The 16795-nt window shown below is 33.2% G+C and overlaps 1 protein-coding gene across 3 annotated transcripts in view; it reads left to right on the top strand.

Annotated features, from left to right (window-relative positions):
* The window catches only part of anne (polyamine-transporting ATPase anne boleyn), a 229047-nt gene that overhangs the window by 172852 nt on the left and 39400 nt on the right, over positions 1-16795 (top strand). For all 3 annotated transcript variants that reach the window (XM_075356201.1, XM_075356192.1, XM_075356211.1), the window contains 3 exons: positions 7454-7576; positions 12693-12846; positions 14184-14429. In XM_075356201.1, coding sequence (XP_075212316.1) covers positions 7454-7576; positions 12693-12846; positions 14184-14429 — 523 coding nt within the window. The remainder of the gene's footprint in view (positions 1-7453; positions 7577-12692; positions 12847-14183; positions 14430-16795) is intronic.

The raw sequence follows: 16795 nt of genomic DNA, 5'->3' as shown, positions 1-16795 counted from the left end.
GGTAAAGTGGATGTAGTAGATATTGAAATTCAGGTCCATTGATCCTATTGAAAATTTTTCTGAAGAATCAAGATAAAAAAAAGGCATACTAGATTTAATCAAATATTATTCTCCTTCCCCCCCCCTCTGCAGATTAAAGTGGTACCCATTATGAATTTGGTGAACAAACAGTATTAATTAGAAGTTTTATACCATTTACATGAGGCAATCTGAAGGAAATATCCACAAATGCGGGCAAACAATTCTTGGATTTTACACCTCATTAATCTCCAGCCCATACTTTGCTATTAACTCGTGGTTATTTAGCTAAAAATAACACCATAGTGATTCTGCAGCCTCTGTATTCTCCAGATACATCACCCTGTAACTTTTTCTTGTTCTCACTGGTTAAGAGAACATTAAAAGTACAACAATGATAGATGAAATAAATAAAAAATTGCTAATTGAACTTAAGGCTATTTAATAAAACGTTTTTCAGTAATGTTTTGATATCTGGAAGAAGTGTGTTGCGTCTCTAGTTGAGGGGGATTTTTCAAAGTATATTGATAGATGCTACTTTGAGGGGGGACAGTATCAGTTTAAAGAATAAATAAATCCTTTTGTAAGAAAATTAAAATTCTCTTTTTTTTACACACTTCTAGTTTATGTATTGAAATAATAGTTAATGGAAAATATTCATTTGTTGATGAGGCTTTTTAAATACTTGTGTAATATTAAAAATATTTAAATATACCGGATGATTAACTGGAGGAAAGAGAAATAATTTAGGAACTGATTCTAGAGCTTGAAATAAGAAAGTTCAAACAAACGTACATCCAAAAATTCTCTGTTATCAAGTTATGGCTAGTAAAATCTTTTGCCTTGTCTCAATTACCCTCGTGAAATGAGGCCATACTGAAATTTTTAATGCATTATATAAGGGATAATATAATATATATTATTATATTTTATATATAATATATATATTATGAACTGAAAATATATTTTTAGTATTTTTTTATATTTTTTGAACTGAAAAAATCAAACAGGTCCCAGAACTGTGTATCTCCCGTAGTTTTCATATTATCCAATGTAAAACAGAAAAATTGAGTGAGAAAAAACCTGTTTTTTTAATAATTTTGTTAAATGATTAATAAATGCATAATCTTTATTATCAAAACTTGTAGAGAATTTAATTCTGAGAAAATTGATGTTATAAAATGTCTGAAAAACAAAAAAAAAATACAAGTTTTATTATTAAAAACAAAACAACAGAAAAATGTTACAAATTCATAAAAATTAAAAACTGCTATTTTTAATACAATAAATTTAAACATTTGAAAAAGGTTTAGGTTCATTTTCTGTTGTCAACCTTATATCTTCATGTTCCTTGATGAGGTCAGCAGCATTGAGAATGCGAACGATCAGTTCATCACATCTATATTTTGCCTGTACACCTTGCATTTCATCCATTCCCACAAACAGTAATCTAAGGAAGTAAGGTCTGATGATCTATGCGGCCAATTTACCAGCCCTCTACGTTCAGTCCCTTTGCTGGTAAATTTTTCATCTAGGAGCTAACTGTCTTGTTTCATTTGTGAAATGTGTTTGTGCTTCATCAAGAAATTCATTTTTTTTAAATTCAAAATATATCTCCCCATGACATATTACTACAGTACAAAAGGGCCTATTTATTTTTTTTGTTGATCATGCCATACTAAATGTTCACGAAAGACCTTTCCTGGAAATTTGATTCAACTACAGCATGTGAGCTTTCTTCAGACTGCTGATGTGAATTCTATGTGTTGTTTATGCCATTACAATAAAAAGTAGCTTTATCTAAAAATAGTATGAATGGAATTAAGTGGTAATTATTGTTAACCCATGGGCAAACTTGCAATTGTGGTCGTTAAGCTGGAGGTGTTGAATTTTCTGCACATGGTAAGGACCCAGTCCACGAACATGTAACGTCTTCCATATTATACTTTTTGGAATGTTGAGTCATGTAGAAATTCTTCACATACTGATTGTAGGACTTAGCTGTACCACCTGATGACATTCAGTACCAGTTGACATTCAGATTAAACATGAGCATTGGGAAGTGTACCGTTCTCATGAAGATTATTAAAAACTCTACAGAATACTTATCTAGGATATCTACATTGGCATTATTTCATCACAAAAGCTGTAAAAAAAATCATATCAGCATATTCTGCATGAGTGAAGAAGAGATGTATCTCTTTTTAAAACAAAATTTCACTATTTTAATTCAGATTTAATTGAAAAAGTGTAGATACAATTTAGAGTTCAACAAGCACATAAAAAAATTACTTATCATTTTCAACAATAATTAAATAGAATCAAAATTATGTCAAAAAACAACTATACTGCCTAACATTTATTATTAACACGTAACCACCATTTTATGATAGTAATGAAGAGTTTTTTTTTTGTCCTCAGTCATTTGATGACTGGTTTGATGCAGCTCTCCAAGATTCCCTATCTAGTGCTAGTCGTTTCATTTCAGTATACCCTCTACATCCTACATCCCCAACAATTTGTTTTACATATTCCAAACGTGGCCTGCCTACACAATTTTTCCCTTCTACCTGTCCTTCCAATATTAAAGCGACTATTCCAGGATGCCTTAGTATGTGGCCTATAAGTCTGTCTCTTCTTTTAACTATATTTTTCCAAATGCTTCTTTCTTCATCTATTTGCCGCAATACCTCTTCATTTGTCACTTTATCCACCCGTCTGATTTTTAACATTCTCCTATAGCACCACATTTCAAAAGCTTCTAATCTTTTCTTCTCAGATACTCTGATTGTCCAAGTTTCACTTCCATATAAAGCGACACTCCAAACATATACATATATTCAAAAATCTTTACCTGACATTTAAATTAATTAAAAGTCGAGAGTTCCAGCGTTCAAGTCCTAGTAAACTCAGTTATTTTTACACGGACTTTAATACTAGATCGTGGATATCGGTGTTCTTTGGTGGTTGGGTTTCAATTAGCCACACATCTCAGAAATGGTCGAACTGAGAATGTACAAGACTATACACTTCATTTACACTCATACATATCATCCTCATTCATCCTCTGAACGGGATTCATTATCTGAACGGTAGTTACCGGAGGCTAAACAGGAAAAAAGAGGTCTATAAACGCCAAGTATGTTGGTTTGTTTTTCTTTAATCTTCCTTCTACTATTAATGTGAGGCCTAAAATTGCTTCCCTTGTCCCTATACTTTTCCTGAAACCAAATTGGTCTTCTCCTAACACTTCCTCCACTCTCCTCTCAATTCTTCTGTATAGAATTCTAGTTAAGATTTATGATGCATGACTAGTTAAACTAATTGTTCTGTATTCTTCACATTTATAACACTTTTTTTCAAGTCTGACGGAAATTCCCCTTTTTCATAAATATTACACACCAGTTTGTATAGTCTCTCAATCGCTTCCTCACCTGCACTGCGCAGTAATTCTACAGGTATTCTGTCTATTCCAGGAGCCTTTCTGCCATTTAAATCTTTTAATGCTCTCTTAAATTCAGATCTCAGTATTGTTTCTCCCATTTCATCCTCCTCAACTTCCTCTTCTTCCTCTATAACAGCATTTTCTAATTCATTTCCTCCGTATAACTCTTCAATATATTCCACCCATCTATCGACTTTACCTTTCGTATTATATATTGGTGTACCATCTTTGTTTTACACATTATTAGGTTTTAATTTATGTACCCCAAAATTTTCCTTAACTTTCCTATATGCTCCGTCTATTTTACCAATGTTCATTTCTCTTTCCACTTCTGAACATTTTTCTTTAATCCACTCTTCTTTCGCCAGTTTGCACTTCCTGTTTATAGCATTTCTTAATTGCCGATAGTTCCTTTTATTTTCTTCATCACTAGCATTCTTATATTTTCTACGTTCATCCATCAGCTGCAATATATCATCTGAAACCCAAGGTTTTCTACCAGTTCTCTTTATTCCGCCTAAGTTTGCTTCTGCTGATTTAAAAATTTCCTTTTTAACATTCTCCCATTCTTCGTCTACATTTTCTACCTTATCTTTTTTACTCAGACCTCTTGCGATGTCCTCCTCAAAAATCTTCTTTACCTCCTCTTCCTCAAACTTCTCTAAATTCCACCGATTCATCTGACACCTTTTCTTCAGGTTTTTAAACCCCAATCTACATTTCATTATCACCAAATTATGGTCGCTATCAATGTCTGCTCCAGGGTAAGTTTTGCAGTCAACAAGTTGATTTATAAATCTTTGCTTAACCATGATATAATCTATCTGATACCTTGCAGTATCGCCTGGCTGTTTCCAAGTGTATATTCTTCTATTATGATTTTTAAATTGGCAATTACTAAATTATACTTTGTGCAAAACTCTATAAGTCGGTCTCCGTTTTCATTCCTTTTGCCCAGCCCGTATTCACCCACTATATTTCCTTCCTTGCCTTTTCCAGTGCTTGCATTCCAATCTCTTTGTTTACACACTCTACCTCATCATCATTATGGGCGCTTGTAGGCATATAGACGTTAAGAATCGTTGTCGGTTTAGGTTTTGATTTTATCCTTATTACAATGATTCTATCGCTATGCATTTTGAAATACTCTACTCTCTTCCCTATCTTCTTGTTCATTATGAAACCTACTCCTGCCTGCCCATTGTTTGAAGCTGAGTTAATTATTCTAAAATCACCTGACCAAAAGTCGCCTTCCTCTTCCCACTGAACCTCACTAATTCCTACTACATCCACATGTATCCTATCCATTTCCCTTTTTAAATTTTCTAGCCTACCAACCTTTTTTAAACTTCTAACATTCCACGCTCCGACTCGTAGAATGTTATTTTTTAATTTTCTGGTGACCCCTTCCTTAGTAGTCCCCACCCGGAGTTCCAAATGGGAGACTAGTTTACCTCCGGAATATTTTACCAAGGAAGGCGCCTCCATCATTGCTATATGAAAATGCAGAGAGCCACATTTTCTTGGAAAAAAAGCTGCTGTAGTTTTCCATTGCTTTCAGCTGCGCAGTACTCAGAGGACTGAGTGATGTTGATATTGCCGTTTAAGTCATTCTTACTCACGCCCCTAACAACTACTGAAAGAGCTGCTGCCCTCTTTCAGGAATCATTCCTTAGTCTGGCTCTCAACAGATACCTCTCCGATATGGTTGCACCTTCGGTCCAGCTACTCTGTATCCCTGATCACTCAAGCCTCCTCACCAACAGCAAGGTCTCATGATTCATAGAGGAGGAATGAAGAGTATTTAAATTAATTTCAAAGCATACGTTAAGTGTTACCAACCTATATTTTCAAAGGTCTAAATTTATTGTACTAAAAACAGATGCCTTTAATTTTTGCAAATTCGTAATATTTTTCTGCAAAGTTTTGTTCTTAATAGTAAAAGTTTTTTTTTTGTTTTTCATAAACTTTATTATGTCATTTTCACAAATTTAAATTCTTTCAATTCTTGATAATAAAATTTATACATAAGTCATTAAATAAAGTTATTGTACTGCAAACCTGAAAAAAAAAACGTATTTCTTGTCACAGAATGTTTCTGTTTTACTTTGGATATCATGAAAACTGCAGTAGAAACAGTTCTGGGACCTGTTTTATTTGATATTTTTCTGATCACCATCAAGTTTACCCCTTATATGATGCCTTAAAAATTTCAGTATGACCTCATTTCACCAGGTGAACTGAAATCTAGGCAAAATTTCTCGATAGCAATAACTCCACAACAAAAGATTTTTAAATGTAAATTTGTATGAACCTTTTTCCTTATTTCAAGCTCTAGAATCAGTTCCCAAGTTTTTTTCCCTTTCCTTCTGAATTACCTCTATATTTACAAATGTGGTCTAAAAAGTAATGAGATTTTTGAAGTGTGCAAAGTGCAGGATTGGAAGCACTCAAAGTGGAAATTTAAGTGCTTGCAATCCTGCATATATACAAGTATATATGTCATTCTATGTCAATTTCAAGTTGATTGTTATAATCATTGAGTGTCAGTGATCATTTATGTAAACTGTGTTGGATAATTGCCTGTCATGAGAAAAAATATCTAATCGACATTACACGATTCAATTTTGCGTCCGTTTAAAAACATTTAGCTTCTGACTTTACAAAATATTGAAAAAAGCATTTAATGAAGGTTGTGTGTCATGTGCAACATTATTTTTTTGTTGGCATGCTGCATTATTGGTCAGACAAAAGAGTGGGAAGTTATGGCAAAAGCAAGTCAATGACCAAGCATATAGATTAACAACGTTAGAGTGAACCTAGCAAGCATCATCATTCGAGAAGATTGTCATTTTGGTGTGCAACAGTTTGGGAGAACTGCTACACACCCCAGAAAGCACTGCACACAATTTTCTGAGCAAGTGGATATATATGAAAGATGTTGCATTTGTTGGGTTCTGCGGTTCCTAACTCTTGACTAGATGAAGTAGTGCGTATTCGTCTGCAAAAAATTGTTGGTTTCCTACCAGAAGGAAGGAACATACTCTGTGCATAATGTGATAACTGTTGATAGTCTTGAATGTTTAATTATGACCCTGAGATGAAACAACAAAACTCCCAATGGAAATCAACATCTTCACAACATATGAAAAAACCGAGCTGCAAGTAGCAGGGGTAGTCATCACGATCATCTTTCTATCATGAGATTCATTTACCAACTTCAGATACCTACAAGGATGGTTATAAGTGCTCTCTGATACATCAATGTACTGAAAATTATGCTAACAGTTCAGAAAAAAATCCCGTGGAGAAAAATTGAAGAACTTCTATTGCATTGTGATATTGTGCACCCCCTTTTGCTCAGATAACCTGCAAATTTTTGAATGAAAAAAAATTTAAATTGTTCCTCATCTGCATGCAGCCCAGATCTAGCTCTTTGCAACTTCTGGCCATTCCTAGAGGTGAAGAAGGACTTGAAAGGGCAAAACTTTGCCAAATCGAGAGGTTGTAATTTTTGTAGAGTCTAGGGATTTATCGTTGAGAAATTTGGATAGTAGTAAAAATAGAAAATTGAAAAGAATGAAAGTTTTTTTGTATGAGGTATTACAGGATGACAGTGAAATTAGGTGGATTGATGAATCAAAATTAAGATTTATAGAAAAGAAGAGAAATTTTTTATAATTCTCAAAAAATATAAAGTTTGGTTGGTTGTCTATGCATTAAGATATCTTGGTTTAACTAAATTTATGTGTGCATGATGAATAGAGGGTAAAACCTTTAGGAAGACATACATTAGCATGTATAGAATGAATAATTGAGAGATGTAGGATATAATAGGTGTTGATGTTGAAGGATTGGCTCAGTGCAATAATTTAATTGTTGGAATTTTCTCTACTTATGAGTTTTTTAATTTAGGCAGCGTTTATAAATTCATTAATATTTAAGCACAGCTAACTTCTTTTATATTTAATAAAATAATTCTTTTTCTAGATGTTTGAGTGCACTGGTTGGTTATTAGAAGAACCAAATATAAGTGAAAATAATAAATTTGATCTGATATCACCTACAGTAGTAAAACCTGCAAAACATTCTTTAAAGCACAGCTGTAGTGAGGTAAATATTGTTATTCTATTTTTGCTTACAGTTTATATAATAAATATGTATATATTTAATACAAAACCACCAAAACAGTAAAATAAAATAAAATTACTGTGTTTTGGTGGTTTGTATATAAAATACAATTGTAAAGAAAAGCTTATGCCATTAAAGAAGTGATACTTGTTATTAAAGGGTTTTTTCACTATAATGAATGAACTAGTAATCTTTTTATGAAAGAAAGACTGTTTGATGTAATCATTTATGATAGATTACATGGTGTAATTGTAAGATGTTTCTTCATGTTTTAGAATTTTGTATATTATAATTAAATGTAGCTATTGTGTGAGGAGTGACTGAAAGTAATGCACAGTTGCTCATAACTCACAATTAAAACAAATATGGCATAAAAGTACGTTTATACATTTCATTTACTATAAAATTACAGTTTTTCCTCATATACCATTTATAGCTACATACTTCTCCAAATGGTGAACCAGCTTCTTCATTTCATGAATGAAGAATGTTGGTGGTCTTTCCTTGGTCTACGACCTCATTGCGTCCTTCAGTTCATCAAATTTGGTGAAATGAATATATTTAATATGAGTGTTTAATTGTGAAAGAAATGAAAATTGCAGAACACCAAATCTGATGAGTGTGGAGGGTATGGAATAGGTTCAAATTTCAACTTTATAAGAGCCTTGTGTTGCACATAATGTGTGCAGCCAAACATTACCATGTTGTTGAATTATTGCCTCTGGATTATTGAATATTACACACACATCTCATAAAATGTTTTAACGTCTCTGTATATACAGGGTTCTGCAGAATGATCTGACAATACTGGAGGGACAATAAAAAAAATGTGCTTTATAGTATTACAGAGTTTAATGTACGAACTTAAAAAGCAGTTTATACAGTTTTACTTACAATATTCCATATTTTACTTGAAAATTATGTTGTGCTCGTGAAACTGCTGCAATTTCACGTTGAATGGCTTCCTTGAGTTCTGCAATTAAAAGTGGTTGGAGGAAGGCTTTAGCTTTAAGAATGCTCCAAAAGAAAAAGTCAATTGGCTAGGTCAAGTCACAATCTACTGGCCTAGGAATCTTGCCATGTTTTGAAATCAAACATCCAGGAATGGTTTCTTGAAATATATATATATATGTGGAAATTTGCAATATGGGCAGTGGCACCATCTTATTAGAATCAAATTCCATCACCAAGCTATTTCAGTTTTGGTAGCAAAAAGTCTCTCAACATTGTTATATACAGATCAGCCGTTATTGTTACCCTGTGATTTGGCTCCTCAAAAAAATATAGGCCTATTATGCTAAATATTGAAACTGCCCACCAAACTGTAACTTATTAACTGTGAAGTGGACACTGGTGAAGTTCTCATGGTTTATTGGCAGCCCCATCATAGAATTCTGTTTATTGACATATCCAAAGAGGTGAAAATGTGCTTGTCACTTAAAAGAATAACAGTGTTGAGACACCTGATCATTTACACTGAGTTCCTGTACTAACATCATCTTGAAGAGATGGAAACCTTCTTATACTTTAATCAGAAATGGCTAGTGCAGCAGCACGTCACACTGCTGAACATTGTGGAGGCTGTGTTACAGCTAATCTTACAGAATCAATGTTTTCAGATGTTCTCACAATGCGTTTTCATCCAATTGATTACATTTTTAAAGCAGACAATGTGTTTCAAAAGTTTTTTACCCACAATAATATTGTATTCGTACTGGGAATAGACACTTTCCAGTTTAAATCAAAATGTCTGCAAAATAAACACAGTACTGTTAGGAGATTGTTATTTTTAAAATAAGCTTCAGTCATAAATGTACAATGTTCACCTGACCAACTTATGATGGTAACTAAAATGGTATGACTGGTGCTAGGCGGGACAATAGTGTCCCACCTTCTCACTGGCAGTTATGCCAACATAATGATGACTACAAAATCATCAGATCATTCTGCCACTCTGTATACATAACATAAAAATTTACAGTCAACCCAACTTGAATTATTTTATCCATTTTTCGTGCTTTTCATCATCACAGAAACTGCTGATCACTGCAAGGTTCATTCTCAATATTCACTTTACCAGCTTTTGATACATGAAATTTTATTTTCCACCTAATCCCTTCTTACATGATGAATGTCATTAGATTCCATTATTTTCGCTGTTAAAAGTGTCAATCATTGCATGAAGTTTTAGATATGTTGACATAGCTGGTGTATTTGACTCCATAAAAATGGCGACTGACAGAAAATGAGTGGGCATAGGTCAATGGGTTTTATAATGTTAGTAATAGGGAATGAAACTAGGTGAAAGCACTTGTGTTGCTTTGGAAGATTTTGTTGTTCCAGTTTGCAGTATATTTCAGCTACCCAGAGTAATTCACAACAGAGTATAAAAAGCAATTTATTAAGATTATTTATTTATTTAATAAGAACAATGAGGTAACTTAAGACACTATTTCCAAATGTAGTCTTCTGCCACATTTAATGCACTTCATTCCAGCACACAGGAAACTTTTTAATTTCAAAATCTTTTGGTGTCATGTTGGCTCATCCTTGCGTAGTATTAATGACGTTCTCATTTCCATTGGAATTTCTTCAATGCTAAGTATATTTTAAATAGGTCAAATAGACAATAGTCCAATCATGGCATGAAATCTTCGCTATGTGGATGGTGAGGCAGTATTTGCCACTTCTGTCATAATTTTTCACTTTATCTTAAAAAATCTTTTTATAATACTGAACTGCAAAATAGTTGTATGAAAGAAAGCCAACATAGAATATTCCCTGTGATTATAGATAACATTTTTACTATTCTTTTTATATTGCTGTAGAAGTTGCATGACAGCAATTAGTTTTCCTTTTTGTCCAAACTATAGAATGTATGGAATCATGTAGCTAAATTAATATACACTCATTTTGCTAAATTTAAGTTGATCTCATTTATTGTTTCTATGTTCCTAACATTTATTTCAAGTTTTTCAATGATTTTAGTAGTAATTATACATTGATTTTCTTGAGCAACTGTTATTTCAATTGTGTTCATTGAGGTTCTTGGCTGATGAGCATAATACACTGACTAAACCAGTTCTATGTTCTGGACCGAGGGACTCTAATCACCAAAATTAATTTTAATTTCATGTTTAATTTAAATTTGAAATAGAATGACCACTTCATTTTTCAAAATTTGTAATAATTTTATCTCCAACATTACTATATCTCCTGATGAGACGTAATGAGTGCATCATACCAGGAGGAAAGAAAAAGCAGTATTACTGGTAACAATTACAAACATGCAAATGTTTTTCCAATGAATCATGTCAGTCATGTAATCTTATATACGAGGTCTGTAAGTAAAAATAATGAGACTAATTTTTTTTGGCAGCCAAACTGGCAACACTGTAAAGTTACTAGTAAACATATGTTATATGAACAACTGATTTTTATTAGGTATTAATATTTTTAGTCTATTGTTGCCATGTGAGACAAAAAAACTTATTGTGAAACGAGTTTTTGTTGTGCGTTACAAAAATGAGTGATACTAATTATGAGCAACGTTGTGCAATCAAGTTTTGTGTTAAACTTTGTGAGATTGCTATTGAAACTTTTTCAAAATTGAAAAGGGTGTATCGATATGATGCTCTGTAGCAAGCCCAAGTTTTTAGATGGTTTAAAGCATTTTTAGATGGCCAGAAATCAGTTGCGGACGATCCACGCTCTGGAAGACCGTTAATGTAAAAAATTGATGACAATGTTGAGCGAATCTCTGATTCGCTCAATAAGGAGTTTTTGCCTACAGGACAGACTATAAATCAATATGTTCATGACAAATTCTAGAAAGACTGCGAAAAAGAGTTGCCCGCATGAGACCATCCATCAAAGATAATTGGTTGCGCATCATGACAATGCACCATATCACACTGCACTCTCAATTAATGAGTTCCTTAACCACCTTATTCACCCACCTTGAGTTCCTGCAACTTTTTCCTGTTTCTGGCTTAAAAAAACACCTCAATGGACACCATTTTGAAACAGTAGAAAATATAAAAAAAAGCATAATCTACCATCTGAAGGGCATTCCGGTTTCTGAGTTCCAACACTGCTATGACAAGTGGAAAACTGTTTGAAACGTTGCGTGGCTTTCGAAAGGAACTATTTCAAAGATGATATAGTCCATGTATAATTGAATTGTATATAAAAAGTTTTTCTTAACTATTCTCATTACTTTATTTATAGTTCTCGTACATATAAAAATGAATGTTTGTTTGTCCCATATGCATTCCTATACCATTCATCCGATTGCGATAAAACTTTGGTGAGTTGTTGTGCGGACACCCGCGAAGGTTTTTGAATTAATTTGGACCCACTAGATGGCGCTGGGGTTGAGATATTTAAAAATACTTTTTATGGACCGATTTGGCTCTTATTCAGAATATATTAGTTACATGAAAAGAAAAATATTTGGAAAAACTATACCCACCAGGTGGTGTCGGTGTTGAGATATTTACTAAACAAACAAACAAATAAATGTACAAACAGACTTTCTTCTATTATATATAAAAGGTAATGTTCATATGTGTGTCCGCTATAGACTGAAGAACTACTGGACCGATTTACACGTGGGGAAAAAGGGAGAAAGGGAAATAGGGAAAAAGGATAAAATGAAAATTGGAAAAGGGAGAAAGGAAATAAGGGAATTGGAAAAAGGAGGAAAGGGTGAAAAGGGATAAAGTGAAAGGTAACATTTTTTGAATTCCCTAATGTTCAGTTTTTTAATGTTTTATCAAACTTTCAATTGTGTTCATTTAATCTATATATACACTCAAATCTAGCAATGGTGAAGCATTGCCAGGTCAGCTAGTTATTTATTAAAACAGTATGAAAATCCCTGTTTGTATTTCAACCTCTCTTATATATTTAAAATAATTATAATTTTGTTAGTAATGCATGAATAATTAAAAGGAACATTATTGTAAATATTCTGAAAACTTAGCTCTTAAATTACTGTGTTAAATCAATTTATGTTTCAAATTTAGTTTTTTATTATCTGTTTGTTATTAAAAATCTGTTAATCTCATTTTTAAAATTTTTGTTTTTAATACAGCTGGATTTGGAAGTGGGTATTGTAAGGCAGTTTCCATTCTCTTCAAGTTTACAAAGGATGAGTGTAATCAGTAGAACTCTAGGTGCTTCAGAGTTCACAGTTTATTGCAAAGGATCTCCTGAAATGATACAGACACTTTGCCAACCTGAAACAAGTTTGTATTCTCTTTACTTAGTATGTAATTTTAGAAATGGAATTTACTTTGTTTTTATTATATAGTAAGTTTATGACACCTTAACTTATAAAAAAAATGTGTGAAAAAATTAAAGTTACAAATGCAATTTTGTTTTTGTCAAATACCCAACTTTGAAATAGGGTATTATCTATTACAGTTATTCAAAACTTTATTTCCACATTGCTAGTAAAACAACAGACGTATATTCATATATAGGAAATGATCTTATTGTACTTTTAATACAGTATCCGCATAACTGTATTTCATATCTTCTTGTCACTATACTAACTCGCAATATAGTGCTCAGGCAGTCAGTTGGGCACCCTTGCTGCTGAGGTAGCTCTACCCATGATTCCTTTATTGGCCTTAAACTACTGCTTAGCCAGCTAGATCTTCATCTTAGGGAAGAGGTGGTATTCATCTTATTACCAAGTCTAACTATTTACATGGGGAATGGTAAAAGAAATTTTCTATTCAATAAACACTTTCTGTTACTTTCCTCAGAGTGAGGCACCTCATTGTCATTCAGAAGAATTGCATCATTCATGTTCATTTCCCCTTATGCTGTTTGTTTTAGTTAGATTTTTGCAATAGACTTGTGATATTGTTCATCCTAGTTTGATAAATTCTGTCAACAAAATGTCCCTTGCGGCTCCAAAACACAGTAGCCATAATTTTTCAGTTTGGTAGTGAGTTGGTAGTACCTGATGAATTTTTGTGGCTTGTTCGTGAATTAAGCACGTTTCTGGTTCCTGGAACAGACTATTACTTTACAGTATTACCATGAACATATTAGTGTTGTATACTTGTTGATGAATTTTGTAAAAATATTATTTCAATGTTAAACATTTTTATGTTAAAAAACAAATTTTACACAGCTGATAGTGTGGTAAGTTTTATCAGCCAAGTATTAGAAAATTGGAAAAGGAGGCATTTGGGCATATAATAAAATTAAAGATTGCTGCTAGGTACTACACTTATACCATATCATAATAACAAAATGTTGACCATTCTCAACAGCCAATCTGAAGTCAGTTTTGGATCAGCCCCCGTATTCAACATATTTTTTATTTCTTATTTGTTTATCTACTCATAATTTATGAAATTGTAAACTTTTTTTTAATATTATTTTAAATATGTGATTCTTGGCTTCAATGATCTACAATGATTTCCTATAAGTAGTTCTTTGAAGTAGTTTTAAGACTGTTACAAGGACAATAATAATATTTGAAATTGGCTTTATTTGAATTAATATTTCCATTATTTCATTAGATATGTTTTTGATTTTCATTCACTTTTTTTTATTTTATCCACAGTTCCACATGACTTTTGTAAACGATTAGAAGGATATACACAGGAAGGTTACAGAGTTCTTGGAATTGCTTACCGTAATCTACCATCACGTTTAACTTATCCTAAAATTCAGCGCTTATCGAGAGAAGAAGTTGAAGTTGATTTATGTTTTCTTGGATTAGTGGTGTTGGAGAATCGTCTTAAACCGCAGACGACAGGTGTTATTAGTGTACTGAAAGGTGCTAATATTCGAACTGTGATGGTAACAGGTGTGTAATATATATCTGTATAACTTGACTGAAATTAATCTTTTTAATATTAATTTTATATACTTTATATATATATATATATATATATGTAATGATTTAGTACAGAGATATACAAAAGTCGCGCACATCGTTACTAATATTGTGAATGTGAGTTTGTTTGTTACGCTTTCACTCAGAAACTACTCAACCGATCATCATGAAACTTCGTACATATATTCTCAAAGGTATTGCGAAGGACATAGGACACTTTTTAGTAAAAAAAACACAATATTTTTTCAGGAGGGTAAAAAAATTTATATTAGTAGGTATGATCGTCTGACAAAAAATTTGACCAAATTCAACGCCATCTGGCATTCCAGTAAGTAAATGAAATAAAGTGCCAATCCAACACTAATACCGACGGTCAAGTCACTATTCAATTGAGTATAGTGCTTCTGCTGTTTCAAATCCTTCTATATTTATTGTTGTTATTCTTCTGTCACTTCTAAGCAATACTAAAACTTTTCCAGTTTTTGAGGTTAGGTGCCTGTTTTTTGTTTTACTTCTAACGCTATTTTCAGTTTTTACTCTGTTTTTTTTCTAAAATGCCTTGGAAGCGCAAATCTAGCCTGTCCAGGGATTCATCACAGGCCTAGGCGGCAAAAGTTGCTTGAACTCAAGAATCTTCCGCTCACGCAGAACTAAGACGACAACAACAAGCGAGACGACAATGTGCTTTGAGGGCTGGTGAAACAACTTCTCAGAGACAAGAAAGATTAGATGAGCAAGCTGAACACCGAGCTACCTTAAGAGCAGCTGAAACACCAATTCAAACACTAATTTGTTTAGAAAGACAAGCTGAACAGCAGGCAGCTATAAGAGCGAGATAAACTGCAGAACAATCGTAGGCGAGAAGAATGGTTCATGCAGAAATGCAAATCACGTGCCGTTGAGATTTCATGCATAACAAATGGTCTGTATTTAATAATTCTGGATTTCAATATGATCCTTCACTTAAATACCATAAGCATTCTTTAATTGGTATTGGCTCAATGAATAGAAAATTTCAGCATTGCGATACTTTGAAATGGAAAGATGAAACTGCTGGAATGTGTTGTTCCAGTGGTAAAGTTTTTGTTTCTTGGTGAACCAGAGGAGCCTTTGAAAACTCTATATTTAAGTGTTACAGATGAGTCGAAGTAATTTTTAAGTAAAATCAGAAAGTATAACTCTTGCTTCCAAATGAGTTCCTTAAGAGTAGATAAAGTGATAAGAATGCCTGGATTTTCACCAACTTTTACTGTTCAAGGACAGATATATCATCAAATTGGATCACTTTTTCCAGCAAATAATGAACAGCATAAATTTTTGCAGGTGTATTTTATGGGTGATGAAGAAAATGATGTAAACTGTCGTCAGTATATTGAAGGAGTTGAAAGAGATACACTATTGAAAATTCAACGAATGTTACATAGCCACAATTTGTTGGTAAATACCTCTTTAAAATTGCAATAGAAAACTGGCCTCCAGATAATTACAGGGGTCATTCATACTGATCGGACTCCACGTGGTGAACATGAGAGGCATTATAATGCGCCGATGATCAATGAAGTTGTTGTTTTGGTTACTGGTGACCCATGCTCTCCACGAGACATAGTGTTACGGGCACATGATAATACGCTGAAAGGCGTAGCCGATATAAATTTTATGATGCTTTGCAGTACCCGTTAATTTTCAGCAAAGGTGAGCCAGGATATCATTTCAATATTCCAGTCATTAATCCAACAACAATAAAGCCAGTTCCCAATAAAAAAGTTTCCTGCATGGATTTTTATGCGTATCAAATGATGCTTCAAGAGCATGACTTCAATCTCCTTTCGTGGTCAAGGCAACTCTTTCATCAATTCTTGGTAGATATGTATATTAAAGTAGAGACCGAACGCCTTCGTTACATTTCTATAAACCAGACAAAATTACGAGCTGAAAATTACATTCATCTACAAGATGTGATTAGCACAGATGGTAATATTAGACCTAACGACATAGGCAAGATGGTTATTCTGCCTTCTACTTTTGTGAACAGTCCCTGTTATCTGCATGAATACACTCAAGACGCTTTCGCTTATGTACGAACTTACGGCAGGCCTGACTTCTTTGTAACTTTTACCTGTAATCCTTCGTGGCAGGATGTAACTAAAGAGCTAATGCCCGGGCAAAAAGCCACTGATCGACATGACATAGTTGTTCGCATATTTCGTTTAAAGATTCACCGCGAGCAAAGCCATGGGTAAAAGCTAGTCAAAGTAATAAAAAAATAAGACATTAAGTAATAATATTTAAAGATTTGTTTATTTTCATAACATATGCTCAAAATGGCTACCCCATTC

Source organism: Lycorma delicatula, chromosome 1, assembly GCF_047948215.1.
Source record: "Lycorma delicatula isolate Av1 chromosome 1, ASM4794821v1, whole genome shotgun sequence".
Lineage (NCBI taxonomy): Eukaryota > Metazoa > Arthropoda > Insecta > Hemiptera > Fulgoridae > Lycorma > Lycorma delicatula.
Note: the sequence above shows the minus strand (reverse complement) of the source record. Positions and strands in the feature narration are given on the sequence as shown.